The sequence below is a fragment of the Acomys minous genome (genome assembly GCF_964271855.1).
Source record: "Acomys minous genome assembly, chromosome: 9".
In the NCBI taxonomy this organism is placed as follows: domain Eukaryota; kingdom Metazoa; phylum Chordata; class Mammalia; order Rodentia; family Muridae; genus Acomys; species Acomys minous.
In genome coordinates this window covers 77,397,056-77,419,082 of record NC_140490.1, presented here as the reverse complement: position 1 = coordinate 77,419,082, position 22,027 = coordinate 77,397,056, and the positions used below count along the sequence as shown (strand labels likewise).

The window sequence follows — 22,027 nt, the reverse complement described above, 5'->3', positions numbered from 1 at the left end:
AGGCAGCCTGTGATCTCTGTGAGTTTGAGGCCAGCATTGTCTACAGTTCCAAGACAGTACTTCACAAAGAAACCAGCACCACCACCACCAAAACCCCAAAATAGTGTTGTTAGCCCAACACTATACAGGCTGAAGCAGAAAAATCAAAATTTTTAGCTATGGGTAGAGTTCCAGGCCAGCTTGTGATGTAATAAGATCCTGTCTTGAAAACCAAAAAGAGAAGGACTTTAGAACTTTTGAACTTTTAGAACTTTTGAAACTCATTTCTTATTTGTGATTTCTGAGATGTATTCACCCACCTGAAAAAACATTCTAGAAGCTCCTTTGGCTCTTTATGCAGCTTTTCTTCCACATTTTTTGGTTTTGGAATTCAAGCAGCTGATTATTTCCTCATGTCAGCTACAGGGTTGCTTTCTAAAGATTCTCTCTCTCTCTCTCTCTCTCTCTCTCTCTCTCTCTCTCTCTCTCTCTGTCTTTGTGTCTGTCTTTGTGTCTGTTTCTCTGTCTCTGTCTCTCTCTCTGTGTCTCTCTCTTTGTCTCTCTCTCTCTCTCTCTCTCTCTCTCTCTCTCTGTCTCTCTGTCTCTCTCTCTCTCTGTCTCTCTCTCTCTCTCTCTCTCTCTCTCTCTCTCTCTCTCTCACACACACACACACACACACACACACACACTACACACTAATCAACCATATTTATCAAGTGTTTTCTACATTTTGAGGAAAACTACTTGAGCATCCTTTAAGTATTATAAGAGATTCTCCAAATGTGCTTGTGCTTTTCTTGAGGCTGGCATACTGTGGTTAGTTGTAATTGCTTATCTGATACAATCACCTGCAAAGAGTATCAGAGAAGGATGTGTACATCAGGTTGACCTGGGGGCACGTCTGTGTGTGTGTGTGTGTGTGTGTGTGTGTGTGTGTCTTTTCTTTTTTTATTTAAATAACTCATTCAGATTACATCTTGATGGTTATCCCCTTACTTGTATCTTCCTGTTCCCCCCTGTGGTGGGTTTCTTGATTGCTTGATGGATGTAGGAAGGACCAGCCTGAGAGTGAGGGGCATCCTTCCATGGTTTGTGTTGTGTAAGTGTGGATAGAGGAAGCCAGCTGAGCTGTAGCCATGCATGCACCTGCTCTTTTCTGTTCTTGATTGTGGCCGTGTGTGACTGGCTGCTTAACGTTCCTGCTTGTACAATGGAGTCGTAAGCCGGATAAAAGATAAACCCTCTTCTCCCCTAAATTGCTTCTTGTCAGATTATGCCCCCAAAGATGGGTTTTCTCTGTGTAGCCTTTACTCTGTAATCCAGGCTGGCCTTGAACTCACAGAAATCTGTCTGCCTCTGCCTCCATGAGTGTTGGGATTAAAGGCTGCTATTGAGCATTTTGCTTATACATAGATGTTAAGTTTTGAGTCTCATCTTCTTTTTCCCCTACCCTTCCTAAATATCTGAAATTATTGCTTATGAAACTATCACATTTATTTACTCCCCAACAACAAATGATGGTGATACCTGAAGCCTAGACTTGAGCTCAAAATGTATCTGTGACAGATGGCTTTTCTTTCTTCCTTTTTTTGGTTTTGTTTCTTTTCCCAGTTATTTCACTGTGTTCATTAGAAAGAAACATCAGCTGTCTGAGTTCTACAGCAACATTCTGGTGTTTTTAAATAGTTGCCCTCAGATAAACAGAACAGCAGACCCACCAGTGGGGGATTCCTGGCTGAGCTCATGTAACCAGAGAACTCACAAGTTGACTCAGGTGTCCTGGGCTTCCATCACCAGTCATCTTTATACACACTGGAAATTCCAAGTAGTTGGAGCCAATAGGATTAATAACATCATTAACCTGAGGCTTGACTACAACATTTCCCCTTTCTTTTATTTCCTCCTTCCAAATCCTGCTCTGTTCACCCCCACCTTGCTCTCTTTCAAATTCATGGCCTCTTTACTTGTTGTTGTTGTTGTTGTTGTGTGTGTAATTTCTATAATGGTAAGCTTTTGAGTATCAGGGCTTCTGAATTACCCCTTAAGGGAAAGGAGTAGGAAACACACACACACACACACACACACACACACACACACACACACACACACATACACACACACACACTTTATATATATATATAAAGAAAGTTAACTGGAATTTTTATAAATATGTATTTCATCACACAAGAAATTATTTATGAAAAGAAAGACTGTTTGGGGCAGGGGTGTAGCTCTGTGGCAGGGTGTTTTTCTAGCATGCGCAAAGGCCTGAGTTCTATCTCCGTCAGTTAGCCATAGTGGCCCATGCCCGTAATCCCTGTATTCAGAAGGCAGGATCAGGAGTTCAAGATCATTTTCAGTTCCTTAGTGAGTCTGAGGGCAACTGGGGATGCATAAGACCCTGTCTCAAAAAACAAAAACAAAAATGGGATGGGCATAAAAGTATATTTTGAGGCTTGTAACTAAATGAAACTGCTCCTTCTGGCCATATTGGATCGACACCATCCTAAGATTGACATTGGGAGAGAGTACCCTCATGTTTACTGACATTGAATACACCTGTTTTGTGGCAGTTTTTTTTTTTTTAGCACTCATGCTTAATGATTTCTCAGCTTCTTGTTTACATCAGTGGTCTGAGTTATGGAACACCATTCTTATTCAAATGGCCATACACAGGGCCTGGGTTTTAGTCTGCTGGAGTCAGCTTGGCCCCTTGAAGGGCTCAGGTAGATGGGAGTCCATTTGGCCCAAGGTCACCTGTGTGGAAATGCCTCTCAGCTGAGAACCTGCAACGCTTTCACAGGCATGCTTCTGTTTTCTCCAGTTTTCCGCTACAACATAGGTTCCCAGGAGACGTGTGCCAACAACAGACACCAGTGTTCCGTGCATGCAGAGTGCAGAGACTATGCTACTGGCTTCTGCTGCAGATGTGTGGCCAACTACACAGGCAACGGCAGGCAGTGCGTGGCAGAAGGTAATGTATTTTTTCTGTGCATTCTCAGCTTCAGGGAGAAGGAAGAGGCGAGGCTTTGGGTCTCGGTAGCCTTTGTTCCGATCTCTGGAACATGAAGATTTTACTGATATCATCTCTTACCTTCTCTGATGGGCATTCCTCCCAGGATGTGCTCTCTCTCTCTCTCTCTCTCTCTCTCTCTCTCTCTCTCTCTCTCTCTCTCTCTCCTCCCTCCCTCCCTCCCTCCCTCCCTCTCTCTCTCTCTTCTGATATGGCACATTATCTTGTACCCCTGTACACCTCCGTTTCTGAGGTGACAACCACAGCTGTCCCCTGACTGCAACAGAGAGACCCAAGTGTTGAAACAGTGCAGCCAGGACCACTTGTTCTCCCCCATTTTTCTTCACTCATAACCTTCTCTTTGGAGTCCTCTTAGTTCCTTGTTTGCTTTTGAGACACCATCTTGCTATGTTGCCTGGGCTGACCTCAAACTTGAGGTTCTCCACACGTAGAGTGCAGTGAATAGTGCACTAGACCAGAGCCTCTAGCTCTGACTGTAGATCCCTCCCTCTCCTTTTCCCTCCTTCCCTCCCTCCTTCTCCCTCCCTCCTTCCCCTCCCTCCCTCCTCCTCCCTCCCTCCTTCCCCTCCCTCCCTCCTCCTCCCTCCCTCCTCCTCCCTCCCTCCTTCCCCTCCCTCCCTCCTCCTCCCTCCCTCCTTCCCCTCCCTCCCTCCTTCCCCTCCCTCCCGCCTCCCATCCTCCTCCTGCCATCTCTGTCTCTCCCTATCTAGCTTAGACCAGGGTATGTAGTGGGCCCAGTTTTTCCACTGCCCCCACTCTCTTTCCTCATGACCCTAAAATCACAGCATGCTTGAGGTGAGGCTGATAGGGTGTTGTCCTCAGTCCCAGCTTGTCAAGCCCAATGCACATCCAGCTCCAAAGTGGACTCCATGACAGCTGAGGTCAGCTTGACCTCTGTTCCCAAAGGACTGGCTAGCCCCTATGCCCATGTAAGTCTAAGGGTCCTTGTTATAGCCATTAGAGACTTTGGGGCTATACGTTAAGATGAAAATAAAAATGACAGAACCTTACTGTAATTGACTCCTTTGTCACAGGCCACCTTCATGTGTGCTTAATGAGAGACTTCAGTTGATTTGTTAAATCTAACTAATTAAAATCTAACTGGAGAAATGTGTTTTGTTTTCCAGATTCCTTGTCATGTCTATCCAGAAATTAGTTATTTTAATATCTCTCTCTCTCTCTCTCTCTCTCTCTCTCTCTCTCTCTCTCTCTCTCTCTCTCTCTCTCTCCCTCTCCCTCTCCCTCTCCCTCTCCCTCTCCCTCTCCCTCTCCCTCTCCCTCTCCCTCTCCCTCTCCCCTCCCTCTCTCTCACACACACACACACACATTATTTCCTTCTGGGTCATAATTAGGGAACATGGGATTTGTTTTATTTTCATCTGTCCTCAGCAATGAACCAACATGCAGTTTAGATTTCGTATTAGTTTGGGAAAATGTTTTTAATTTTAAAGTATTTCCTTTTTCTTCCAAATCCTGTCACTTCAGGGGTGGGGTGCTTTTGAGTATTTGTGCTAGGCATGGCTTTTATACTTTTCACCCTAGGAAAAGCTTCCAAAACCCTTCTTTTGTCCCTTCCTGCCTTTCTCCCTTCCTAAATCTCAGGTGATGGGTATTGAACCCAGGACCCTGTACTCCCTAGGCAAGTGCTCTGCCAGTTGAACCATTTCCTTAGCCAAAAAGCAGATTCTTATTTATTTATTTAATTTTTTTCTTTTTAGTTTTTTTGAGGCAAAGTCTCTCTGTGTAACAGTTCTGGCTATCCTAGACTCGCTTTGTAGACCAGGCTGGCCTTGAACTCACAGTGATCTGCCTGCCTCTGCCTCCCAAGAACATATTCTTAAAGAGCCAACTCATTAGCTCTCTGTCTCTCTCTTTTCCCAACTATTAGAGTTAAAAATGCTGAGCAAATTTTGGCTTTGAGCTCAAGTATGACAAACTGTTTGGCCACACATTTTGATGTTATGTGCACACCCTGTAATTTGCTTTATGGTTTAAATATTTGTTGGATTCTTGCTAGTTACAAAAAAAATTTTTTTAACTGGACAGTGGTGGCACACACCTTTAATCCCAGTGCTCAGGAGGCCGAGGCAGGTGGATCGCTGTGAGTTCGAGGTTAGCCTGGTCTGCAAAGTAAGTCCAGGACAGCCAAGGCTACACAGAGAAACTCTGTCTCAAAAAAACAAACCAAAGCAAATCAAACAGACTTTGGATTTTAAAGAGACTGAATTGTAAAGTGTTTGGATTTATAAAGACTGTGGGACTTTTTATAAGTTTATGTTTTATATTGTGATGCTTATGCATGATCTTGGAGATGAACAAGAAAGGAAGAGTTGTGGTTTAACAGTGATGCATTCGCTAAGTTAACAAGAGGTCAGTTATACTGGTTACTTTTATGTCAACTTGATACAAAGCAAGTCCAGGACAGCCAAGGCTACACAGAGAAAGCCTGTCTTGAAAAACCAACCAACCAACCAACCAAACAAACAAAATTTTTTTTTAAATACAGGCATGGTGTTTCATGCCTTTAATCCTAACACTCAGGAGACTGGGGCAGGGGGATTGCTGTAAGATTGAGGCTAGCCTCGGCTACAGAGTAAGTTCCAGGCCAGCTAGGGCTACTGAATGAAAGAGACTCTGACTCAAAAAAACAGAAGGGAGAAAAGCTAGTTTAGAATCAGGGGGAAGCTCTTTATTTGGCTCTCTTTCTTTCCTTTCTTTTTTGGGAGACAGGATTTCTCTGTGTAGCCTTGGCTGTCTTGGACTTGCTCTGTAGACCAGGCTGGCCTCAAACACACAATGAATCACCTGCCTCTGCCTCCCCAAGTGCTGGGATTACAGGTGTGCACCATGGAGCCTGGAACAGTGCTAGGACTCACAATGTCTGTGATACACAATCATGGGTAGTTTCCATTCTGTTCATTATCAGTCACGTGGGAGAAAGGAGAGGTGTTGGGATCCCTGAGGCTTCTGGTGCACGGGTGGGTCCCTAGCATTCTGCCCATTACTGGCCACGTGCAACAGCATCAGGAGCATCGGAATATCCAGGGCTTATGGCACACAATTCCAGGTACAAGCATTTCCATTTCCCCCAAAGCCATTTCCCGTAGCAGTGTCACCTCTTTGTTTTCCTTCGACACATCCCTCTCTTTGGACGGTAGGGGAAAGCCATCTTCACCTTGTTTTGCTCCACCCCAGGCTCCCCACAGCGGGTCAACGGCAAGGTGAAGGGAAGAATCTTCGTGGGCAGCAGCCAGGTCCCCGTGGTGTTTGAGAACACTGACCTACACTCCTATGTGGTGATGAACCATGGGCGCTCTTACACAGCCATCAGCACCATCCCTGAGACCATTGGGTACTCTCTGCTTCCCCTGGCACCCATCGGAGGCATCATTGGATGGATGTTTGCAGTGGAGCAGGAAGGGTTCAAGAATGGCTTTAGCATCACTGGTAATTGATCTCCCCAATTAAAATGGATGGGATACACAGTCATGGGGGAGGTGTGAGAATGAATGGGGTTGGCTGTGCCTGCACACACCCGGAAGCATTTCACCTGTGCACAGAGACGCCTCTAGTTCTTCCTCAGAAAGGACGACAAGGAAGGAAAAAATCGTGGATAGGATATTCAGTAAGGGAGATCATATGGAGCTGTGTTTTGATGGAGGAATGGTTTCTTGATGGGGATTTATAAATTTCCATATTTGGTGCTGGGGAAGTAGCACAGCCACTAAAGTGCTAGCCTTGCAAGCGTAAGGACCTGTGTCCATTACCTGGAACCCACATAAAAAGCCAGGTATGGCGGCATGTATTTATATAGACCCCCCAGACCTGCACGTAGACATAAAGTCTATAAGATTAGACGAGAGTTATCAGCTCATGCATCTTATGCATCTGAAAACAGTGCTTAACATCTCCATATCTGCTCAGAAAAAAAGAACCAGCCCCTTCCAGCTGCTAAGTCCAAATTGATCAGCAGCATGCTCTTGAGTGTTAGGAAACTTTGGAGGCTCTCGGTGAAAGCCATGTCCTGTAAGGAAGGCTGAATGTTTTGTGGGTACATGAGCAGATCACTGAGGAGAGCCCTCCATGATGCCACAGTGTCTCCTCCCATGTTCTGCTAAGACCGGCTCCCTGTAGATGCTGGGTGGACCCCAGGGTAGAGGAGTCTCAGTCTGTCTTAGTTGGGGTCCCTATTGCTATGATGAAGCACCATTGCCAAAAGCAAGTTGTGGAGGAAAGGGTTTATTTGGTTTATATTTCCCACATCATTGTTCATCATCAAAGGAAGTCAGGACAGGAACTCAAACAGGGCAGGAACCTGAAGGCAGGAACTGGTGCAGAGGCCATGGAGGAGTGCTGCTTATTGGCTTGCTCCTGATGGCTTTCTCAGCCTGCTTTCTTAGATACCCTATAGGCCTGCCTAAGGCCTGATTTATATTGAGGAATTTTCTCAGTTGAGGCTCCTTCCTCTTCAGTAACTCTAGCTTGTGCCAAGTTGAATAAAACTAGCCAGCACAGAATCTTTCATTTCCAGGACCTGTACCCATTGTCCTGGGCTGGGTACATTAACACTGCCTCCTGCCCACTAGATCTGTTTCCTCTCTCTCTCCCCTTCCTCCCACCAATGACGCTCATCTTCTGTTTCATGTCACATATGTCCCATTGCCCTCTCTTATCTCCTTCCCTCTTCCCTTTATATTTCTTCTTCCCTCGTCCCTTTATATCTCTTCTTCCCCTCTCATGCTCTACAACTACATAATATTCTTCAATATATAACACTGAACATGTAAATTTAAATCTAGATTTTTGCATAGGAGAAATACCACAAATATTATTTGTAGTTCTGAGTTTGGCTCAGTTCCACAAGCCAGGGCAGAAGAATTCTCTGCCTTGTCTCTCAACTTCTTGAACCTGGGGCCAGCAGGAAAGTGTACTTGCCAGAAGGTAGGGTGACAGGCCTGTCTTGCTTTCCAGGGGGTGAGTTCACCCGCCAAGCCGAGGTGACTTTCTTGGGGCACCCAGGCAAGCTGGTCCTGAAGCAGCAGTTCAGTGGTATTGATGAACATGGACACCTGACCATCAACACGGAGCTGGATGGCCGAGTGCCGCACATCCCCTATGGTTCCTCAGTGCGCATTGAGCCCTACACAGAGCTGTACCACTACTCCAGCTCAGGTGAGTCTGAGGCTGGGAGCGCAGGGCCACCTGCCAGTCTGCACGTGACGGCCTCGAGCGGTCTCCTGGGGTCTGCAAAGTGAAACACAGAAGGCTATGCTTTATTTTAATCCCTTTCTCCTAAGTACAGACAGAAGACACACTTGAAGAGAATTTTAGTGCAAAACAGGAAAAAAAGATGTGTTGAAACACATCACTCATCCCTGCCCTGGGAAGCTGACAGAAGGATTGATACAGCTCCAGGTCAGCTCGAGCTATGTAACAAAAACCATGGTGGCACACACCTTTACTCCCAGCACTCAGGAGGCAGAGACAGGCAGATCTCTGTGAGTTCAAGGCCAGTCTGGTGTACAGAGCAAGTTCCAGGACAGCCAGGGCAACACAGAGAAACCCTGTCTTGAAAAAACAAACAAATAAAAACCCAACAGTAACACCAGAAAATGGGGTGAGGTGCAGCTGTGCTGGTTGCAGGCTTGCCTACAGACAGTGAGCGTATGAATTCCCTGAATTTGATCACTGGCATCACATAACCCAGGTCAGGTGGCATATGCCTGTAAGCCCTAGCATTTTTAAAGTGGAGTCAGAAAGTTAGAAATTTAAGGTCATCCTCAGGTACACAGTGAGTTTAAGGCTATCCTGGGCTACATGATACCTTGTCTTTAAAAAAAAAAAAAAGGAAACAAAACAACAAAAAGGAACCTCAAAAAATAAGCCTATATATAATTCTAAGATTTTAAATATATTTTTGTAACCTTTTCCCTAGTGTATACTATCTATATTTATGTCATAGATCCCCAATAGATAATTTAAGGTTTTATTATATTTTATTTATTTGTAGTTTTTACACTTACTCTCCTTTTGGCATCTGTTTGCAGTTGAAAAGAATGGCAAGAAGTTTTCTCTGCTACTTAACTCAGCTTGGCTAGTTCCTAGCATTGGAACACACACACACACACACACACACACACACACACACACACACACACACACACTCACACACACACCCTTTTTCTCCCTAACTGTTAAAAGGTCATTCCTTTAAGCGCTTAAGATATTTATTTCCCAAGAACAGTGGCATTTTCTTACATGACCCATCATAACTATTTAAAACGTCAGGATTATTTTTAAAGCTCTGTAGCCAAAACTTGTTTCCAGCTGAAAGCCATCCTCCTGCCTCTGTCTCCCATGTACTGGGATTACAGGTCTGAGCTACCACATCTGGCTTCTGCATATTTAACATAGAAAAACCAGTATGGAACCTTTGGCACGCCATTTTCATTTAAATCAACTAAACTGCATTGTTATAACTTTACCTTCCAGTTAAATCATGAATTTTTTTTACTGGTGTCATTAAGTGGCTTTGAAAGGCTTTTTCAAGGATTCTGTCCCCAACCTACTGGGTGGTCCTCCTGTTGCCAGAAATGTATGTTACACTAATCTCCCCTTCCTCATGCTGCGTTGATATGACATTTTGCATTGTGAATCTTGGCCACATTTCCATTTGTGTGTTTGTTTATGCTGCTGGGGGCTGAACTGATTCCTGAAGCAAACACTGCCATGCTGAGCTTACATCCCAAGCTCTTGCTCACATTTCTGTCTCTTGCAGTAGTGGGAAAGGAAACCCAGGCCTTGTGCATACTAGACAAATAAATGACCTACCACTGAGCTACACCCTCAGCTTCTCTTTTTGTTTTTATAAAGTTTTAGTTTATCAAAAAATTAATATTGAATGAAAAAAAGAAATTAAAAAGGAAGGAGAGGACATGACTGTCCCTAGGTATGGTGGAGGAGAAAGTTTATTATAGATACGTGGGAGAGCATAGCCAGAGGCAGGGACTTCTGGGACAGTCCAGAGTGGACATGACAGACAGCTGTGCAATGTGAGGAGGTGGGGAGGGAGAGGGAGGAGAGGGGAAGCAAGTAAAACAGCCAGGAGGCCCAAAGGTACAAAGAGAGCGGGTAACCAAAATGGTTGGGTTATATAGGGAAGGGCAGCTGGGGAAGGGCAGCCCAGCTCCTGGGCTGGAGAGTTCAGGGTAGAAGGCAGGGTATCAGCCTGGAGAACAAGGGATGCTGGGAGGACCTGTAGGCCATTGTCTGCTTTGATATGTTAAATAGGCACCTCACCCCTTTGTCCCAGATTTGAACCCTAACAAGTATCTCATTACGTATTGTTGGTTGCCTAGACTGACTAAGCTCATTCTGTGGCACAAGCAAGCTTTGAACTTGCAATCCTCCTGCCTCAGCTTCCCAAGTAGCTGGGATGACAGGCCTGCATTATTGGACCTAACTTTCTGACTCTTTTCTGAAACTCAATTCCTAGAAACAGATGCCGAGTGAAACACGATAAGCTTTTAATACTGCTGTAGTTAGAGCATCATTCAGGAAGGTTGTACCCATGGCCAGGGCTCTGCAACTCCATACTCCATCTCATTCTCCTTCTGTGGGGCTGAGAACCTGTGGAAGACAGGAGAAACAGAGCTGAGGTCCCTGGACTGCCTGCTGGCAGCCAGCATGTGGGAGCTGCATGGGAGACAGCAGACACTGATCTTTTACTTAGCCCCTGCCTTTCATGGTTCTTATATGGATCAGGCTGCAGCAGAACTCAGAGATAAAAAGTCCTTTATACTTAAAACAACAACAACAAACAAACCAACAAACCAAAAACCAAAGGGGAAGTGGAGGGCTTTGTTGCCTGGGCTAATACTGACCCTGCTCTGGGTAGAGAAGCTGTCTCCTCTCTCCTTGGCTGAGGTTCGCTCTTGATAATTTTTCCAAAATTGGATGCCACAAAACATGCCAAACTGTATCCTTTAATGCCACAGAACTATTTAATCTAAAGGAGCAGCCACTATTGATTCTGTGGAAACCAGTTCAAATGCTGCTTGAGTCCCTGTAATGTATACAAGTGATCTCATCAGATTCTCACCCCCAGCTCCTTCTGAAAGAGAAGCTGAGGCAAAAAGCACCTGGTACCGGGTTGGTGGTTACCACCTCAGCTGGCACGTGCTGGGAGGGGTGAGTCCTGGTTCACCTCCCCAGCAGCTGCCCCTGCTGTCAGAGCTCACTCAGGCACCACCGTGAGTGCCACCACTGATGCAACAGGAGAGGAGAAGGCAGCAGGAATCCAAGCACACACAGATTCTCTTATTTAAGTTGCTCCAGCAGGCCTGTCATCTGACTTCATTGTGGGCAGGAACCGCTACTGATGCCCTCAAAGTCTATGATGAACCTCCTCAAATCTGTCTTTCTCTCACACGTCAGTGATCACTTCTTCCTCCACCCGGGAGTACACGGTGACTGAGCCTGACCGAGATGGTGCTGCACCCTCACACACCCATGTTTACCAGTGGCGACAGACCATCACCTTCCAGGAGTGTGACCATGATAACTCCAGGCCAGCCCTGCCGAGCACCCAGCAGCTCTCTGTGGACAGCGTGTTTGTCCTGTACAACCAGGAGGAGAGGATCTTGCGCTATGCCCTCAGCAATTCCATCGGGCCTGTGAGGGGTAAGGAGAGTGAAGCGTGCGTGCAGGCCTGCACATGACCCTATACTCACCCCGCCAAATCTCCGCTTCTTGGATTAGGGATTTCGGTCTCTTTACTCTCTGTCTATAGAAGAAGAAAATGATGGTCAGACATCCTGTGAAAGAGAAAAAAAAGTGTGTGGTCACTGGTGGCTCTTGGCAAACAGATCTGCCTTTGTTCTTTCAACTAAAGGCCTATTCCTGGGGGTGTCTGGACTATCAGGGCAGAGTGCTACCCTGATGAGTTAGTTCCCTCACAGAGCCAACCAGCCAGAGGCTACTTCTGGCTCTAGAGTTTTTTTGTTTTTGTTTTTTCGAGACAGGGTTTCTCTGTGTAGCCTTGGCTGTCATGGACGCGCTTTGTAGACTAGATTGGCCTTAAACTCACAGAGATCTGCCTGCTTCTGCCTCCCAAGGGCTGGGGTTAAAGGCGTGTGCCATCACACCTGGGAAGAACATTTTTTTTTAAATACTTACTTTTACTTTGTGTGTGTGTGTGTGTGTGTGTGTGTGTGTGTGTGTTTGTGTGGAGACAGGGTTTCTCTGTGAAGCCTTGGCTGTCCCGGACTTGTTTTGTAGACTAGGCTGGCTTGTTTTCACTTTTTAAAGAACATTAATAATTGTTCATATTATGTGGCATGAGCTAACTAATTTCAACAGGTGTATTCAGTGTGCAGTGATTAGGTGGGCAATGGGCATGTCCATCTCCAAAGACACACCATGTGTCAGTGTTGAGAACACTCAGAGTCCTTTCTATTAGCCATTTTGACATGTGTAATTAATTGTTGTCAACCTTAGCCCACTGTGTTGTAAAGCATTAGACCGTATTCCTTATTCGGTCCATCCAACTGCACCCTTGGACCCCCTCTTGCCTTCTCTCCAGCGCCCCCCCCCCCTTCCCTGCCTCAGGTAGCTGTCATTCTTACTCCTTCTGTAAAATCAACATTGTTAGTTCTCACACGTAAGACCCAGCAGTATTTTGTCTCTCTGAGTCTGATTTATGACTTTTTTTTGCTCAACATAATGATTTCCAGGCTCTCCCGTGAAGTCAGATTCAAAGGATGCCATTTCTTTTCATGGTTAAATAGTAGTCTACATTGTATATTTATTAATTGCTTTTCTGTTTCTGTGATAAAACACCAGGACCAGAATCAACTTACGAAAGAAAGAGTTAATTTTATCTTAGAGTTCCAGAGGAGTGATCTATAATAGTGGGGAGGCATGGCAGCAGGGGCCTGGAGTAGGAAGCTGAGCGATTACATCTGCAGGACCAGGCTGTAAACTCTCAGGTCCTTCCCCAGTAACATGCTTCATCCCACAAGGTTCCACCTCCCAAAGGTTTCACAACTCAAAAAGTGTTCAGTTGGTAATCATGTGTCCAAACATATGAGCCTATGGGGAACATTTCTCATTAAAAAAATTATCTGTCTGTCAGTTTGTCTATCTATCATTTATCATCTATCTATCCATCAACTACCTATCATCTATCTATCTATTTTCTATCTGTCTGTCTGTCTGTCTGTCTATCTATCTATCATCTATCTATCTTGTGATCTTAGCCAGTCATAGGCATCTCATTTCTGCTACAGTCTGACAAATGAGTGTGGTTTGTCATCAAAACTATTTATAGAAACAAAGAGGGGCCAGAAGGATAGAGCTTGGTAGTCCCACTGTAATGCAATATGCAAGACCTTGGTCTCACTTACTCTGCTCACATCCTGTGGCAGGAGGGATTCTGGAAGGCTCTTGAACATTTGTCCTGACCCCACAGGACAGTCCGTGGGAGACCCTAGAAACAAGGGGAGAGGGGACAAGGAGGGGCATGAGAAATGGAGGCAAGACAGGTTTCTGATCAAGTCTCATTTATTAAAAATCCTCAGAGCTTTTATGGGGTTACTAGGGCAGGGGTATTTGCATAAGCGAGGTTGCTATGGATACCCAACTATAAAATGTTCCAGCAGTTATCTACTTTTACAGCTGCTCTAACCACAGAAGGGAGAAAAATTCCAGAAAGAGAGAAGTTGTAAAGTATCTGGTTAGTCAAGCAAACAGCTCCCGGGACTGCTGTTCCCGGAACAGGGTGGCCTCGGGGGGCAGCTGGCCTTTATCTGATCTTACCAATAGTCTTACTGGAAAAGGTAGTTTATAACCAGAACAGAGTAGCTCTTACTATGAGCTCGGGGGTCTTAGAAATGACCGTTCCCCACAAATACTGTCTCTCCCTTCACAGATGGCTCCCCTGATGCCCTTCAGAATCCATGCTACATTGGCACTCATGGATGTGACAGCAATGCAGCCTGTCGCCCTGGCCCTGGAACACAGTTCACTTGTGAATGCTCCGTTGGCTTCCGAGGAGATGGGCAGACCTGCTATGGTACCGCTTTGGGGTCTGATGTGTGAGGGTCTGGGATATCAGACTGGGAGGGAGCCTCTAGGTTCTGTAAAGCAGGAAGCTGGGTATATGTCACAAGAATGAATGTGCTGAACATGTGACATACAAGCATGCTGTGCCTGGATTGTGTATGCTACCCACTTGCTGTCTTCTTGGTAACATCAGGGGGTTCTGCCACTTTCATCATCAACCCTTACATGTTTCTCAACAACAGAACAAAATTCCTTGTTTTGTTTTTAAATTGGGTCTTCTTCAGAATCCCAGGCTGCCTTGAAACTCAAGAAACCTCCCAGCTTCTGCCTACCAAGTGGTGGGATTATAGGTATACACTGCCTGGCTGTTTGTTTTAAACTATTTTCGCGTGCAGTTCAATGACATTCAACACATTTACACTTGTTGTGATGTCATCACAATCATCCTTTGATAGGACCCTTTTCATCTTACATAACAAACTGTTTATTAGACTGCAGCACCCAGTACACCATTGCACACCCTCATCCCCAACTCCTGCCTCCTACGGTTTGATGTTGTGTCTATGAATCTATTCGTTCTAGAAACTTATATATGTGGAATCACAGCATTTATCTTTTCATCACTGGCTTATTTTGCTGAAGATTCAAGATTGTGTATGCAAATCTCACTTCCAGATTTATCCATGGCCTGGCAGGTGATGGACTGTCTTGTTTTCCTTTGAAGGTTGAGTAATATCCCATCATTCCTTCCTTCAGAAGGTACGGCCAGCTATGCTTTATAGAACCTGTGAGTGGACACATCGCATCTACCTTTTGACTACTGCAGACAAGGGTGTGAGGAACAGGGTTTTGGTTGAAGTCCCTGCTTTCAGTTTTCATTTTGTTTTGTTTTTGCATAACCCCCAAAGTAAGCCTCAGTTTTTGGAGGACACTTCATGCCAGTCTCTATAATAGCAATACCATTTTATATTTCTACCTACTGTGTACAATAGTTTCAATTTTCTCCATAATTTTTTCTGTATAAACACACATACATGTGGGTTGCTGCATGTGTATGGATGCCAGAGGGCATCTCAGGTTAGGAACTCTTCTTGTCTATTTCCTTTCAGCCAGGCTCTCTTACTGGCCTGGAGCTTACCGCTTGCACTACAAGCCCCGGGATCCTGCCTGTGCTTTCCCGGGCTGGGATTGCAAGCGTGTGCCTCAAAGCTCTGCTGTCTGTGTGGGTTCTAGGGACGACACCCAGGTCCTCATGCTTGCGTGGCAAATGCTCTGCTGGCTTCTTTAGCTCCCAAGCCCCAGTTTCTCTATAATGTTCTCTGCATTTGATGTTTCTATTGCTTTTCCTTTAATAGAGACTGAGGCTCATTAATGTGAGCCATGGATGCTATTTTATGTGAGTAGAGAGCCCTGCCATGAAGATGATAGTTGGAGGGTGGGGGATCATGTTGGGGGTGAGGGATTCCTTTAGGTCTCCTTGCCTTCTCAATCTATATATGATGTTATCAGCCACCTACACATTGACGGAGCATGGCTTATTAGTCCCCCTTCTTGTTGCTGTGACAAAAGACCCGATAAGAGTAACTTAATGAAGGAAAGGTTTTACTTTTGCCTCACAGTTTGAAGGTGCAATCCATCATGGCAGGGGAGGCATGGCAGTGGGAGCAAGAGGCGGCTGGTCACATTGGCGTCAGTAAGCAGAGAGATGAATGCTGGTTCTCACTGAACTTTCTCCTTTTTATTCAGTCCAGGACTCCAGCCAATAGGATAGTACTGTGTATAGTTAGAATAAGTCTTTCCATCTCAGTCAGTCTAATCTAGAAAATCCCTCACAGACATGCCCCGAGGCTGGTCTCCTAGGTGATTCTAGGCCCAGTCTAGCTGACCATCACAGTATTACCCATCACATGTCGATACATGTCTGCCGATGTTCATCGTGACCTTTTCACGCTGCAGCTGGTGTCTGAGCTTGTCCCAGAGAGTGTTCCTCTTAAGAGACACAGAGATGCCCTGGAGCAGGAAGCTGAGGGATTACATCTGCAGGACCAGGCTGTAAACTCTCAGGTCCTTCCCCAGTAACATACTTCATCCACTCAGAAGGAAGCACACATACATCACTTAGAAAAAATGAACCAAGGGTTGCACTCTGTCACTGTCCCTGGAAGTCCTTGGACAGCTTGTTCAGGAAGATGGGTGGCCATGCATGCACTTGCTTTTGTCCTTGGTCAGTCATTGTCCTGGAATATTATCTGGTGGAATGTGGAGATGTCCTGAGTCAGGCGTCTTATTGTTCTGAGTTACCAGAAAAGCCTTGATACTGATGCATCAGGACATGAGGCTTTTGATAGGAAACTGCATTAAGTACCTGGATTTGTGTGTTGTTTTAACCTGGGACGGTTCCTGAGAGGGGAACTAGGGTGAACGTCTGTGGTGGGATACAATGACCTGTGACAGGCAAAGCAAGGTTGCCTTTAGCTGTCTCCCAGTGTGCTTCTTATGTAATGTGGAAGAGAATTTTTTTTTTTGGGAGAATCTTAAGTTCAGTATTTCACCTGGAGTTCACAGCACAATGACACCCATATACCCCTTAAATTGTAATCCAGGGTAACACTATCAGTTAATACCTCATTGAGCAATTTTTAGGTCTTTAGAAAGCATTCCATGTGTCGACAATCTACTCAAAGGGCTAGGTATTTATAAAAGAAATAAATTGCAGAGACCCTGAGTCATTGAAAATGTACCAAAACCAGTCACTGTGGAGATCAATCACCAGGGATTGATCTAGGACTGGTGAGCTGGCTGCTGTACGAATCTGACAGTCAAAAGCTGGATGTGAGGGCGTGCACCTGTGCTCCCAACACTCCAAACGGCAAGGTGCTGGGCAGAGAGAGGGACCACCAGGAAGATCGAGGACAAGCTAAGCCGGAGCATATGGAACAGCAGGAACAGCAGGGAGACCCTGCCTCAACTGACTCCCCAAAGTTGTCCTCTGACTTCCACATGCATGCACACATACACACAACAGCAGCAATACTTTATAAAAGCAGAACAAACTTGTGATCCCAGCGAGTGAGGTTGAGGCCAGCCTGGGCTACATGAAGACACCTGGATTCAAAAAAAAATTTTTTTTTGTTTAAATAAAATGAATAATCCATGGTTTTCCTATTCAGCTAAGAAGAGGTTCTCCCCTTTTCAGAAAGGAAGTTGACCAGAGTTTGAAAACTCCTCTTCAAGTAGATGTTATGGGGTACTAACAGACAGTTGCCATAGTTACCAGATTACACGGTCTATGAAAGAAAGAGTTAAGGACTTGGACTCAGTTAACAGACGAGATTTAAATCACACCCAAGGAAATGGTAAAGACCATGGGATCTTCTTAGTGGGGACATTGGGAGAGTCTTGTCCCTAAAGAAACAGCGGTGTCCAGCCTGGCTTCTCCTTACAGACTGATAGGGTGGAGCAGTCCTCTCTGACCCCATTACGCCAGGTCCTGTTGGGCTGCTGTGGCCTCTGCAGCTCTTGCACAACACATCTTCCCTCTCTGTAAATGCTCCTGTCAAGGAAGGGGCTTGGACGCGTTCCCTCTGTGACTTGGCCCTGGCTTTTAGATGGGAAACTGCTGCTCTGCTCTGCTGCTCTGTTGGGTCTGAGCCCGCAGATGGCAGCCCAGCATAGGGGCCCAGCCACCTGTCGAGAGTCCTCGGAACAGGTGGTAGGCACAGAGACTGAGGGGCCGCAGCTGGCAGATGGGCTTATGTGACCCCCTCTCTCCATCCCAACCCCAGCTCCAGCCCACGCTCTTCTGTACCCCGGTTTTGTGAAGGTATAGGACAGACTACAGGGCAAACGGGGCTGATGCTGCAAAATGCTTTTAGGCAACGTTGTCCGGGAAGCAGCAGACCTTTTTTTTTTTTTTTCCTTTAACCAACAAAGGAGGGTACCAGGTCAGCTGTCTGTCAAAGGTGGGCCTCGGATGCTTTGCCTTCTAGGTCTGAACAGCTCTCACTAGGGAATTTGAAAGGGGAGAGGGTTGAATATCCCTAGCCACTATAAAACCCTTTGTGCACCTATCACAGGAAAGATTGTGGACTCTCCGAGTGTGGGGCCAGTAGAGGAAGTACCTTGTGTCAAACTGTCATTGGACAGATAGAGTAATGAGGAGTCGGCACCGTTTCTCCTCTGAGCCAACCAATATATACCACTGGTATTCATAGACAAGCCATAGCCAGCCTTGTCTGATGGCCATTTGAGAGTTATGTTCCCAGAATGCACTAGGGTATAGAATAGGTGTATGATGATCACGATCATGGCTATGTGCTCCCTTAGCCCACTTCCATTTTCATCAATTCTCAAAAGAATGCACCAATGAGTTATAATATTTACTTGCTAATGGGGAAACTGAGGCTGGGTAGTTAACCTGCCCAGACAGTACAAGTCAATAACAAAGAGAGGCAGGATTTTTTTTTCCACCTAGTTCTGTTCAACCTCAAGGGATATGTTTTTGTTCCTCATTACCCATGATGGTGGCTATAGTACTGTCACATGAAAAGCCACCATTCTAGCAGGGCATGATGGTGCACGCCTTTAATCCCAGCACTTGAGGAGGCAGAGAGGCAGGCTGTGAGTTTGAGGCTAGCCTGGTCTACAAAGCCAGTCCAGGCCAGTCAAGGCTACACAGAGAAACCCTGTCTCGGAAAAAAAAAAATTCTCAATTGGCCATAAGTTGGCCAGCTTTTATTTATAGTCTGTAGAATGTACTTTGTTTTAAAGATTTACTCACTTTTACTCTGGGAACCAAACCCGGAGCCTCTGCAAGAGCAGTCCCCTGTGTCCTTCCAATGTGTTTTTGCCAATCCAGTGTGTTCTTGTTTGGATGTGTGTCCCCTTGGTAACTCATTCAGAAGGAAGCACACATACATCACTTAGAAAAAATGAACCGAGGGTTGCACTCTAAGTTATGTAAAGAGAAAAAAAACGAAACAAAAAAACCAAAAACCAAAAACCCAATCTCTATTTTATATTATTTATATTTATATATTATAATATTTATATTATTTATATTTGGGCACATAGAAACATGCGTCTTTAAATAGATGTCTTCTCTGAGGAAAATGCTGTGTGTCTGATTGTGTTCCATGAAGTTTAAAAACTCTGCCTTTTTATCAACAATTGCTGCAGATATCGATGAGTGTTCAGAGCAGCCTTCTCGCTGCGGGAACCATGCAATCTGTAACAATCACCCAGGAACCTTTCGCTGTGAGTGCATGGAAGGCTACCATTTTTCAGACAGGGGAACATGTGTGGGTAAGTTCTGCAAGAAATTATCCTGGGCTGCCTTGCTCTGTGAGAAAGGCGCAGTTGTGGGTTTTGATCCTGGTAGGGAAGCGGATACCAGTATCTGCGGACGGCGAGGGGTCAGCTTTAAGGGGGATAGGAAGCAGCCCTGCCCTCTACCTGCTTAGCTGGTCACAGCGGCCAGGAGCAAGCGTGTTCTTGTAAAATGCACACTAGCGTACATTAGCGACACATCCTGTCACCCACTGTAAGCGCTCTGCTTGGCTGATTTTCAGCATACATTCAGTGGTTATTGAAGGTGTTAGCCTTCATTCTCTGTGTCATCAGCAGCCGTGGATTGAATTCCACCTGAGCTACATCAGAAAGGAAATTCCATTGGCACCACTCCATGTATAGTTTTAACTCAGTAATCGCAAGCAGAAGCATAACGTTTTAGACTTACTAAAGTACATTAATTTTATTAAGTCATTAGGCTAGCTATGCTCTTGATTGATGTTGATAAGGAAGATACTGGGCCAGTCATGAAAAACAAAAATTTTAAATGTTACCTTTCACCTAACATTGGCATATTGTTTCCATGACATTTTTTTATTTTTTGAGACAGGGTTTCATGTATCATAGGCTGGCCTCAAACTCACTGTGTTGTCAAGAGTGACATTGAAGTTCATATCTTTTCATCTCTACCCTCCAGAATACTGGGCTCCCAGGCAAACACCACCATGCCCAGTTATTACTACTGCTGCTGCTGCTGCTGCTGCTGCTGCTGCTGCTGCTGCTGCTGCTACTACTACTATTTATATAGTCTTCTGCCTGCATGTGAGCTAGCAGGCCAGAAGAGGGCACCAGATCACATTATAAATGGTTGTGAGCCACCATATGGTTGCTGGGAATTGAACTCAGGACCTCCAGAAGAACAATCTTAACCTCTGAGCCATCGCTTCAGCCCTCACCATGCCCAGCTTATTCAGTACTGGTGATGGAAACCATGGCCTCATGCATGCTCAGCAAGCTTTCTCCCCACCCTATATCCTCAGCCCAAGTTCCAAGAATTGAAGCTCAAAGATTTTTGGAGATTCCCAGATCTGCAGGCTAACATGTTGAGTGGGACATGCGTGTCTGCCTGAATCAAAACAGAAACCAACTGTACCAGCCACTGTCCTGTCTGCATGGGCTCCCTGGTACTTTGCTGTGTCTAGCATGCATGTGCTCCCTTTACTCCATCTCAGAGCTTGGATGAGGAGCCAAGATCTGGGTGAGGAGGTGGTGTCTGTAGGGCGGAAGGGAACAGACAGTCCTCATAGTTTGAGTGTGACCCAAACATCTGTGCACCCAGGAGGCCAGACCTCTTTGTTGCACAGAGCTCAGATTTTTAGTTCACTGTGCTGAAACTAGGTTTTTTTTTTTTCTTCATCCTAGCAGAGATTGCCAGTTTTCTTGGCCTGACTTTTTCCCCATGAGTTCTGAGCTGGGGGAGGTTCTGAAGTTAGCTTTTAATGCAACACCATTGACATCCCTGGTTGGCCTGAGTATGGGTGTTGGCCTATGAAGAATTAGATTTCACTGAGGTCTAACGTGGGGCCTATGTGGAGGGGTCAGGTTGGCCTGCATCTGCCCATTCTCTAAGGCCACACCCACTTGAGAGCGGGGTGGAACAGTGGCTGTGATGACGTCTTCTCTTGAGCATCAATCCTCACTCAGCAAGACACTTAACCTCCCAGGCCCTAGCTTTCCATCTTCAAAATGAATTAGACACGATCACTTCCTACAGCCTCTGGAGCCCTTGGAGGTGCCTCAAGGAGCTTCCTAGGGAGAGTCACAGGCCAATCTTTGTCCTTTCCCATGGCCTCCAGATCAAACTATGCCTAAGATGTTTGAACGATGAATTCCATTGCTTAAACCCAAGCCAGATCTGGGGGTGCTGGCCTGTCATTTCAGCTACTTGAGAGGCTGGGTGTGGGGTGGGGTGCGGATCACAGTTCAAGACTTGCTTGGCCTACAGAGTAAATTCTAGGCTTGCCTGGGCTGGAAAGGCAGCTCATTGGTAGGACACTTCAGGAGCGTGGAACCCCAAGTTCAGTCAATATAGAATGGTAGATATGGTCTGGACCCAGATGGCGTCCAGACACTGTCCCCTTCTCAGATCCCCACTGAGCCAAGTCACTGGTGTTCAGAGAGCTTGGAAGGGTACCTACCTGCTCTGAGACTTTTCTTCCAAAGGCCTGTGTTCATTTCCTTGCTCTTAAGCTTCTGTGGACCAGCGGCCCATCAACTACTGTGAAACTGGTTTCCACAACTGTGATATCCCCCAGCGGGCCCAGTGCATCTATATGGGTGGCTCCTCCTACACCTGCTCCTGTCTGCCTGGCTTCTCTGGGGATGGCAGAGCCTGCCAAGGTATGTGGTGGCTCTGAGTTTCCCTGTGTACCCTGAAAGGGTGGCTTGGGTGGCACTTACTGCATGCTAGTCACCAGCACACCCTGTATGTAAAGAAGATGTGTCCTGTTTGCTCCATTAGGCAAGAGGGTGGGTGGCCTTTTCTATCTTGCCAGCAACTGGAGAGTTGCCCTCATTTGGGACCTACTTGGCTTCCCCGACCCCATGGTGGAAACCGAAGATTGCTTGTTTTTTGGAAACACAAACAGACCTTGCTTGTGT

General features: G+C 45.8%; 1 protein-coding gene across 2 annotated transcripts in view; it reads left to right on the top strand.

The window, feature by feature from the left end:
* NID1 (nidogen 1) overlaps positions 1-22,027 on the top strand; it is an 81,856-nt gene that overhangs the window by 32,090 nt on the left and 27,739 nt on the right. For both annotated transcript variants that reach the window (XM_084794174.1, XM_084794173.1), the window contains 7 exons: positions 2,804-2,953; positions 6,209-6,460; positions 7,985-8,185; positions 11,450-11,695; positions 13,944-14,087; positions 19,256-19,381; positions 21,617-21,766. In XM_084794174.1, the coding sequence (XP_084650300.1) occupies positions 2,804-2,953; positions 6,209-6,460; positions 7,985-8,185; positions 11,450-11,695; positions 13,944-14,087; positions 19,256-19,381; positions 21,617-21,766 (1,269 nt within the window). The remainder of the gene's footprint in view (positions 1-2,803; positions 2,954-6,208; positions 6,461-7,984; positions 8,186-11,449; positions 11,696-13,943; positions 14,088-19,255; positions 19,382-21,616; positions 21,767-22,027) is intronic.